This window comes from Ranitomeya variabilis, chromosome 1, assembly GCF_051348905.1.
Source record: "Ranitomeya variabilis isolate aRanVar5 chromosome 1, aRanVar5.hap1, whole genome shotgun sequence".
Taxonomy (NCBI): domain Eukaryota; kingdom Metazoa; phylum Chordata; class Amphibia; order Anura; family Dendrobatidae; genus Ranitomeya; species Ranitomeya variabilis.
The window spans coordinates 642,526,277-642,536,881 of NC_135232.1; the positions used below are offsets into that span (position 1 = coordinate 642,526,277).

General features: G+C 42.0%; 1 protein-coding gene across 1 annotated transcript in view; it reads left to right on the forward strand.

The window, feature by feature from the left end:
• PNN (pinin, desmosome associated protein) overlaps positions 1–9,133 on the forward strand; it is a 30,953-nt gene extending 21,820 nt beyond the window's left edge. Inside the window, exons 7-9 of the mRNA XM_077261303.1 lie at positions 1,940–2,095; positions 2,175–2,313; positions 7,647–9,133. Of these exons, the coding sequence (XP_077117418.1) occupies positions 1,940–2,095; positions 2,175–2,313; positions 7,647–8,941 (1,590 nt within the window). The 3' untranslated portion in view covers positions 8,942–9,133. The remainder of the gene's footprint in view (positions 1–1,939; positions 2,096–2,174; positions 2,314–7,646) is intronic.
• Positions 9,134–10,605: the final 1,472 nt, after the last annotated feature.

Consider the following 10,605-nt stretch of genomic DNA (forward strand, 5'->3'; position numbering starts at 1 on the left):
GGAATAAATATACCTAGATGTAGCAAACTTGATTTACAACTTAATATTCTGCCATTATTAGATCTAGTTAAATATAAATTTACGGTGTGGGAGAAATTGCAATTGTCTGTCTCTGGCCGTATAAATCTGATTAAGATGATACTACTTCCGAAGCTCAACTATTCCCTTCAGCACAGTGCAGTTCCTGTCCCCAGATCCTTTTTTTCAAACCTAAATTCCTTGATATCATCTTTTGTGTGGGGGAAATCTAGACCTAAACTTAAGCTATCTACTCTGCATAGATCCAAACAGATGGGGGGTGTAGCGTTACCAAATTTTTTTCTGTATTACTTAGCCGGACAATTAAGAGCTCTGAGTGCGTGGATGCCTGGGGGTCATCTTCCAAATTCGGAAAGTCATCTGGCCCATGCTGCAAAAACGGAGTGTTTACTGGGTTTTTTGGAAATAGACAAACCCAATACCCCTAAATTGTTACCACTCCTTCGCCTGGCAAGATCGGTCTGGTGTCAGGGGAAAAAAGTCGTTCACTTTGAAAATATTATAGCCGAAATGCCATTATGGAATAATGAGTGTCTCCGGGAGCTGTTAGATCACCCATCCACCCAATTTTGGATCTCGCATGGGATTGCTTCCATTAATAATTTATATGAACAGGGTGTGTTGATGTCTTTTGAACAGCTACGAGTTAAATGTGATATTCCAAGATCCCAATTCTTTCGTTATTTGCAACTTAGATCAGCGTTACAATCATATATACGCAGAATGGGTTCTATGTCAATAATATCATCCCTTCCGTTAATAGGGATCCTCAAATCACAGGGGCCCCGAGGTCTCATATCCACGCTATATACACATCTGTTGTCTGTGGGTGCGGATTCTGAGGTATTGCCGGTTAAAGGGAAATGGAAGCTTTTAATTCCAGATCTTCAGGATGAGGACTGGGAAATAATTTTAGAGTCCCCATCCAAGGTATCCCCCTCGGCTAACAATAGAATGATCCAGCTATATATAATACATCAAGCTTATCTAACCCCGTCGCGGCTATTTAAAATGGGTAGGAGTGGCTCTTCGGAATGTTTGAGATGCCATACAGAGGAGGCGGATTTTCTACACATGATCTGGGGCTGTCCAATCATTCAATCCTTTTGGAGTGAGGTGATATCCTTACTATCCTCTCTAGTGCATATTTCTGTCCCTTTAGATCCATTAACATGTTTATTCGGAGTACTAGATGATGAGATATGGGGGCACCATGTACAAATTTTTCTGAGAGAAACACTTTTTTTAGCCAGGAAAATAATAGCTTTAAGATGGATGGGGAACAATAATCCGTCACTCAGAGCATGGGTCGATCTGGTGAACTCAGTAATACCTTTCGAACGCACACTATACCAGAATAGGGGTTGTATGGGAAAATTTGATAAGATCTGGGATATATGGAACTCATCGTACCTCACCATGTCGTCACGTGATGGATAGCCTAGCTTTCCTACATTAAATGACAGAATTTTCATTGGTCACCGCCTCTTTTCAATATTTAAAATATATGTTCGTTACAGTGGATTTTGGTTTCTGTTTTTCCTTTTGGCAGCAAGATGATGGGTTTTTCAAAGCTCAAAGTTTTATTATAGGTTCCTTGGGTGTACTGTAATGTCCTAACATTTCTATGAACGAAGCTGTATAACAAGTTGCGTATTAAGATGACTGGAATTATACTTGTGTATTAGTTTGGTTACAATATCATGTGCACCTTGTTGTGGTTTCTTTTATGTTTAATAAACGAGTTTAAAGATTGGGTGCAGAGTGTGCATTAATGAGGGGAAAAAAAAGAACTTTCTTGAATTTACCAAATGGCTGCAATGGTTTAAATGGCAGTCAGAGACCCTAGAACAATTCTGCAGTATAATTTTATTTATTTATTTATTTTTTTGTCTTCCAGCAAAAGAGACGACAAGAAATTGAACAAAAGCTTGAAGTGCAGGCAGAAGAAGAGAAAAAACAGGTGGAAAACGAGAGGAGAGAACTTTTTGAGGAAAGGCGTGCCAAACAGACAGAGTTGCGTCTGTTAGAGCAAAAAGTTGAACTGGCACACTTGGTGAGTAATTATTCAACATCAACTTCTGGGTTTGTACATATCGGCTTTTATTGTTTCTAATGTACTTGGTTAATTTCAGCAAGAAGAATGGAATGAACATAATGTGAAAATTGTCAAGTATATAAGAACCAAAACCAAACCCCACCTGTTCTACATACCTGGTAAATTGTTTCCACCAACTCAGAAGTTATTAGATGACTCAAAGAGAAAGATGAATGGTAAGTACATATGATCTGGGTGGTACTTAGATGCTGAATGTAGTTTTATGGCTAATGCGGGACATTAAAAAACACCAAGAAACAAGTGTGGGATTGCACTTTTTTTTGCAATTTCACCGCAGTTGGAATTTTTTTCCCGTTTTCTAGTACACGACATGCTAAAACCAATGATGTCGTTCTAAAGTACAGCTTGTTTCGCAAAAAATAAGCCCTCACATGGCCATATTGACAGAAAAATAAACAAGTTATGGCTCTGGGAAGAAGGGGAGCAAAAAACGAACACTGAAAAACGGAAAATCCCAAGGTCATGGAGGGTTTAAAGATGGCTTCACAGGTGCAGTAATACCGATGAGACAACTAGCTTACAATCAGGGATTGCCCGTTTGGTACACCAGTGCACAAATAGATACTCTGTATGTGGCAACGTTTAATGTTTGTGAACATTGCTGCATACAGACTGTATCTTTTTGTGCACTGGTGTACCAAACGGCCAGTCCCCTGATTGTAGGCTGACGGTCTCATCGGTATTACTGCACCTGTGTAGCCGCCATCTTTAAATGGGTCTTCTGCACCCTGTTAGTGCATTTGTTTCGAGGCCGGGGCAGGTAAGCATCTCTGCCTGTTTCTTGGTATTTTTTTTTATAGATTTTTTTGGAGGATTTTCAATTCCTCTTTTTGTGGGTTTGATGTTAGAATGTGGGACATTGCAGTGTAAATCATGCTACTGTCTTTCATGGAGGGCCTTAACCCCTTAACGACCGCCGATACGCCTTTTAACGGCGGCCGCTAAGGGTACTTAAACCACAGCGCCGTTAATTAACGGCGCTGTGGAAAAAGTGAATAGCGCCCCCCAGAGTCGGATTTTCTCTGGGGTCTCAGTTGCCGGGGGTAGCCGAGACCCCAGAGAACATGATTCGGGGGTTTTTACCGACTTCCGAGTTGCGATCGCCGGTAATTAACCGTTTACCGGCGGTCGCAACAACAAAAAACGCGATTTGCCATTTAATTTCTCTGTCCTTCGATGTGATCGCACATCGGAGGACAGAGAAATGTGGTCCCCGATAGCCCCCCAATACTCACCTACCTCCCCCGGTGCTCCTCGTGGCTCCCGATGGGCGCCGCCATCTTTTTCCGGGGAAATAATGGCGGGCGCATGCGCAGTGCGCCTGCCGCCCAGCACCCGGATGTTCTTTGGGGTCTCGGCTGCCGGGGGTAGCTGTTTACCGGCGACCGCAAAAAAAAAAGCGATGTCATTCTCTGTCCTCTGATGTGATCGCACATCAGAGGACAGAGAAATGGGGGGATTCGGGGACCCTGTTATACTTACCGGTGTCCCTGGGTCATCCTGCTTCTTCTGCTGGCCGCCGGCTTCTTGCTCCGGTAAGAAAATGGCGGGCGCATGCGCAGTGCGCCCGCCATGATCTGCCGGCCGGCAGAAGAAAATTCTTCCTCTTTTTTTATTTTGGTCACTGTGAGATCCTATCACAGTGATCAAAATAAAAAAAAATAGTAAATAACCCCCCCCTTTATCACCCCCTTAGTAAGAAAAAAATAATAAAATAAAAAAAATGTATGAATTTCTATTTTCCAAATAGGGTTAGGGCTAGGGGTAGGATATGTGCACACATAGAATGGTTCTCTGTGGATTTTTCCGCAGCGGACTTGATAAATCCGCAGGACCAAAACGCTGCGTTTTTCCTGCGGATTTATCGCGGATGTACCGCGGTTTTTGTGCGGATTCCACTGCGGTTTTACACCTGCGGTTTTCTATTATGGAGCAGGTGTAAAACCGCTGCGGAATCAGCAGAAAGAATTGACATGCTGCGGAATGTAAACCGCTGCGTTTCCGTGTGGTTTTTTCCGCAGCATGGGCACAGCGTTTTATGTTTCCCATAGGTTTACATTGTACTGTAAACTCATGGGAAACTGCTGCGGACCCACAGCTGCGGAAACGCTGCAGATCCGCAGCAAAATCCGCAACATGTGCACATAGCCTTAGGGTTAGGGCTTGGGTTAGGGTTAGAGCTAGGATTAGGGTTAGAGCTAGGGTTAGGGCTAGGGTTGGGGCTAAAGTTGGGGTTGGGGCTAGGTTTAGGGCTAAAGTTAGGGTTTGGGCTAAAGTTAGGGTTAGGGCTAGGGTTGGGGCTAAAGTTAGGGTTAGAGTTGGGATTAGGATTTGGATTAGGGTTGGCATTAGGGTTACATTTGGGATTAGGGTTAGGTTTGGGATTAGGGTTAAGGCTAGGGTTGGGATTAAGGATAGGGGTGTATTGGGATTAGGATTAGGTTTTGAGGTTAGGGTTGAGATTAGGATTAGGGGGGTGTTGGGTTTAGGGTTTTGATTAGGGTTATGGTTAGCTTTGGGATTAGGGTTAGGGGTGTTTTGGGGGTTAGGGTTGTGATTAGGATTATGGATCGGGTTGGGATTAGGGTTAGGGGTGTGTTGGGGTTAGGGTTGGAGTTAGAATTGGGGGGTTTCCACTGTTTAGGTACATCAGGGGGTCTCTAAACGCCACAGCCAATTTTGTGCTCAAAAAGTAAAATGGTGCTCCCTACCTTCTGAGCTCTGCCGTGCACCCAAACAGTGGTTTACCCCCACATATGGGGCATCAGCGTACTCAGGAGAAATTGGACCCCAAAAGTTGTTGTCCAATTTATCCTGATACCCTTGTGAAAATAAAAACTTGGGGGCTAAAAAATCTTTTTTTGTGGAAAAAAAAAATATTTTTTATTTTCACGACTCTGCATTATAAACTTCTGTGGAGCACTTGGGCATTCAAAGTTCTCACCACACATCTAGATAAGTTCCTTGGGGGGGTCTAGTTTCCAAAATGAGGTCACTTGTGGGGGGTTTCTACTGTTTAGGTACATCGGGGGCTCTGCAAACGCAACATAATGCCTGCAGACCATTCTATCAAAGTCTGCATTCCAAAACGGCACTCCTTCCCTTCCGAGCTCAGCCATGCGCCCAAACAGTGGTCCCCCCTACACATGGGGTATCAGTGTACTCAGGACAAATTGGACAACAACTTTTGGGGTCCAATTTCTCTTGTTACCCTTGTGAAAATAAAAATTGGGGGGCTAAAAAAATCTTTTTTGTGAAAAAAATATTTTTTTTTGTTTTCACGACTCTGCATTATAAACTTCTGTGAAGCACTTGGGCATTCAAAGTTCTCACAACACATCTAGATAAGTTCCTTGGGGGGTCTAGTTTCCAAAATGATGTCACTTGTGGGGGGTTTCTACTGTTTAGGTACATCGGGGGCTCTGCAAACGCAACATAATGCCTGCAGACCATTCTATCAAAGTCTGCATTCCAAAACGGCGCTCCTTCCCTTCCAAGCTCTGCCATGCGCCCAAACAGTGGTTTATCCCCCACATATGGGGTATCAGCCCACTCAGCATAAATTGCACAATAAATTTTGGGGTCCAATTTCTCCTGTTACCCTTGTGAAAGTAAAAATTTGGAGGTGAAAAGATCATTTTTGTGGAAAAAATATGATTTTTTTTATTTTCATGGCTCTACATTATAAACTTCTGTGAAGCAGTTGGGGGTTCCTAGTGCTCACCACACATCTAGATAAGCTCTTTGGGGGGTCTAGTTTCCAAAATGGAGTCACTTGTGGGGGGTTTCTACTGTTTAGGTACATCAGGATCTCTGCAAATGCAACATGACACCTGGAGACCTTCCCATCAAAGTCTGCATTCCAAGCGGCGCTCCTTCCCTTCCGAGCCCTGACGGGTGCCCAAACAGTGCCCTCCCCCCACATATGGGGTATCAGCGTACTCAGGACAAACTGGTCAACAGATTTTGTGGTCCAATGTCTCCTGTTAGCCTTGATTAAAATAAAAAATTGCAGGCTAAAAAATAATTTTTGAGTGAAAAAAAAGTATTTTTTATTTTCACGGCACTACGTTATAAACTTCCGGGAAGCACCTGGGGGTTTAAAGTGCTCACCACACATCTAGATAAGTTCCTTAAGGGGTCTAGTTTCCAAAATGGTGTCATTTGTGGGGGGTTTAAACTGTTTAGGCACATCAGTGGCTCTCCAAACGCGACATGGCATCCGATCTCAATTCCAGCTAATTCTACATTGAAAAAGTAAAACGGCGCTCCTTCTCTTCCAAGCTCTGCAGTGAGCCCAAACAGTGGTTTACCCCCACATATGGGGTATCAACGTACTCAGGAGAAATTGCACAACAACTTTTGTGGTCTAATTTCTCCTGTTACCCTTGGGAAAATAAAAATTTTGGGGCAAAAAGATCATTTTTGTAGAAAAAATGTGATTTTTTTATTTTCACGGCTCTACGTTATAAACTTCCGTGAAGCACCTGGGGGATCAAAGTGCTCACCACACATCTAGTTAAGTTCTTTATGGGGTCTAGTTTCCAAAATGGTGTCACTTGTGGGGGGTTTCCACTGTTTAGGCACATCAGGGGCTCTCCAAACGTGACATGGCGTCCGATCTCAATTCCAGCCAATTCTACATTGAAAAAGTAAAACGGCACTCCTTCTCTTCCAAGCTCTGCGGTGCGCCCAAACAGTGGTTTACCCCCACATATGGGGTATCAGCGTATTCAGGAGAAATTGCACAACAAAATGTATGGTTAAATTTCTGTTTTTACACTTGTGAAAATAAAAAAATATGGTTCTGAATTAAAGTGTTTGCAAAAAAAGTTAAATATTCATTTTTTCCTTCCACATTGTTTGAGTTCCTGTGAAGCACGTAAAGGGTTAATAAACTTCTTGAATGTGCTTTTAAGTACCTTGAGGGGTGCAGTTTTTAGAATGGTGTCACACTTGGTTATTTTCTATCATATAGACCCCTCAAAATGACTTCAAATGTGATGTGGTCCCTAAAAAAAATGGTGTTGTAAAAATGAGAAATTGCTGGTCAAATTTTAACCCTTATAACTCCCTAACAAAAAAAAATTTTGTTTCCAAGATTGTGCTGATGTAAAGTAGACATGTCGGAAATGTTATTTATTAACTATTTTGTGTGACATATCTCTCTGATTTAAGGGCATAAAAATACAAAATTTGAAAATTGCAAAATTTTAAAAATTTTCACCATATTTCCATTTTTTTCATAAATAATCGCAAGTAATATCGAAGAAATGTTACCACTAGCATGAAGTACAACATGTCACGAAAAAACTATCTCAGAATCAGCAGGATCCGTTAAAGCGTTCCAGAGTTATAACCTCATAAAGTGACAGTGGTCAGAATTGTAAAAATTGGCTCGGTCATTAAGTACCAAATTGGCTCTGTCACTAAGGGGTTAATTCAATACATTTCCAGATGTTTACCACGGTTTTGTTTTGCTTTTCAGGTATATTAGAAAGCAGGCGGACTGAGTTTGCCGAACAGTTAAATAGAATGGAAGCTAGGCCAAGACGTCATTCCATGAAAGAAAAAGATCAAGAAAAGAAGCCCAATGAAGAAAACGAAGAAGCGAAGGAGGACCCAGAAGATGGTAAGGTGGCTCGACATGAGGTAGATGAGGAGATAGGTAACCTGCCCCATGACATAGAGATGGAGGACACGTTTGAGGAAGAGAAAGATGTTAGTATTACGCTACGAGATGTAGAAATAGTGCAGGAGACCACACTTATGGAAGATGGTGACGATTCTAAGGCTGAGGAAAAGATCGAGGAAGAGGGTAGAGTTGAGGTAGAGGAGCCACAGATTAGTAAGTGGGAAGAAAGTGAAACAGAGGTTAAGGAAGACCTAAAAGAAGATGATGAAAAGAGAGACATCGTGGATGATGAGGAGCAACTTGAGGCAATGGATACTAGTCAGATAAGTATTTATGAATCATGTGATGAGATTAACCATAGTAAGGAAGTGGAAAGCGAGGAGAGAGCTGACGATCAGTCAGAAAGTAAAGTTCACGAGGAACCAGAAATACAAACGACAAATGAGCCCGAGTCTGAAGTAGAAACCGAATCCACAGTAAAACAATTAAAGGGGCGAGAGCTAGAACTTATGTTTCATCCTCCGGCTGATTACGAGCCCCAGACAAGGCTTGAAACACACTACATTGTGGAAGAGGAGCCGGTGCCTGAAAAAGAGGTGATAACAATTGTAAATAATACAGAGCCCCAGTTAGAACAGATCCAGCTGACCCCCTCCGAACACAAAGAGAAAAGGAGCAAAAGTAGAGGAAGAAACAAGAAGAAAGTAGGCAAGAGTAGGAGCCGGAGTAGTAGCAGCAGCAGTTCTAGCAGTAGCTCCAGTTCCACCAGTAGTGGAAGCAGCTCTAGCAGCAGTAGTCAAACCAGCTCTAGCAGTAGTAGTAGCAGCAGCGGGAGCACCAGCAAGGATAGCAGTAGCAGCAGCAGTAGTAGTGAAAGTCGAAGCCGTAGCAGAGGCAGGGGCGGGCATGTAAGAGAAGAGAAACGTAGGAGAAGTGTTGAGCGGAAGCGAAGAGAGAGAGAAACAGCAGGAGCAGAGAGGAGTCACAAGTCTTCTAAAGTGAGTAGCAGAGACTCCAAAGGATCCAAGGAAAAAGGCTTGTCAAGGTCTGACCGGAAGAGGACTGTTTCCGAAGGCAACCGGTCAACCAAAAGGCCATCAAGAAATGAAAGAGACCGTAAATTGGAAAGGAAAGACAAAAGACGTTGACCAAATTATGGTCTGGACTGTAGTAGAACATGGTGCTGCCTTAACAATAGCATGGTTCTAATTGTTTTGGAAAGCACAATTTTTTTTTTTTCTTTTAAACCTTTTTGCATAATTTTTGTAATTTGGTGATTTAACGAAAGTGTAAGATCAGAGATCTTCAAATAAAAACCGTAAAGGATTTTTTTTCCAGTATCTTTGAGTTTTATTTGCTATCGTTAATTTTAACCATATTTTGTTGGTTTAAATTAAGAGAACACCATACTGAAACCCTCACCCCAACTTCTGTAGATGGACAAGTAGCCTTGTGAAAATTTAACCCTCTTTCCTTTTTTTTTTTTTTTTAAATATACATATGCAGTCAATAAATACTATTGATAACAATCACTTTTTTTTCTTACATCCTTTCCCCCTAAAAATCCAGTTAGTATTAGTGACATTAGTATTTTATAGGGTAGCATAGAAAGTGACATAAATGTGACATTGTTCCCCTTTATCTAATTGGAGACCACGCAATGTTTTCACAGTCTGGGGGAAAAGTCTCTGCGTTTGGTCTGAGCAATCTCTCAGGGTGACATTCTAGTTACCAATAGGCAAGTGCTATGTGTACAGACTTAGTTTTATTTCATATTACATAATTAGAGTATGGTATAATTACATAGCCAAACTTTTGTCTGCTTTGGATGTGTTTCAACATTATTTTTTTTTATTTTTTTTTTTGTAAGACCAATTGCAATTGTTCAGCTGTTATGTGCAAATAAATGACTTTTGACTAGCATTCGGCTATTTCCATTTATTGTCAGACACAATTCTGGTTTAGGCCTCTTGGAGTCAATTTTAACTGTAGCTTCAGAGGATCTCTAGAACAGGGTAAGTTACATCAGTGGGACAATCCACACTGATAAAATGGCATTTTCAAAGCAGTGGCTTATGCCATTCAATTTATATGAGAATAGTAGACCAGCAATTATGAGTGGTGGTCCATAATGATGAACGAACGTGCTCAGATCAGGTACTAACTGAGTGATTTCGGCGTGTAGGCAATCCCTGCATGTGTTGCGGCTGTTCGACAGCTGCGAGACATGCAGCCGCCGGGGACTCGAACATAGTAGTCGAGCACGTTGAAGTCACTCTGTTGGCAAACGCAGGTGCTCGGATAACACGTTCGCTCATCACAAGTGGTCCACCCTTACAGACCCCATTAATGAGGCCATGACTTTTGATTGCAGTTAACTCCACTTCCTTGAATGGATTGAACTGCAATAACGAGCACAGGTACATGTCTGTCACTGTGCCTGGATAATCCATGAACAAGCCCCACAACCATTCTCTTTTGCTAATCATTGGTGGTCCCTGGGATTAGAACCAATACAATAAATAAGCCCGATTCATTAAAGTTTTAATGCCAGAAAACAGGTGTAAAAAGTTGCAAGTTTTGTGCAGTGGGGCTGTGCAGAAATCTAGTAACTTTTAGCAATTTGACATATTTGCCCAGCTCTGAAAAAGGGGGCAGAGGCAGTGCTTGACAAACTGTACTCTTCAAATTTGTTTTTTAGGCTTTTTTTTTTTTACTGGAATAAGATTTGTTGAGATGAGGCGTACACCACTTTGCGCCTCTCCTGATTCAGAAAAAATATTATAGAGAAAGCATCACTGCATAGCATGCA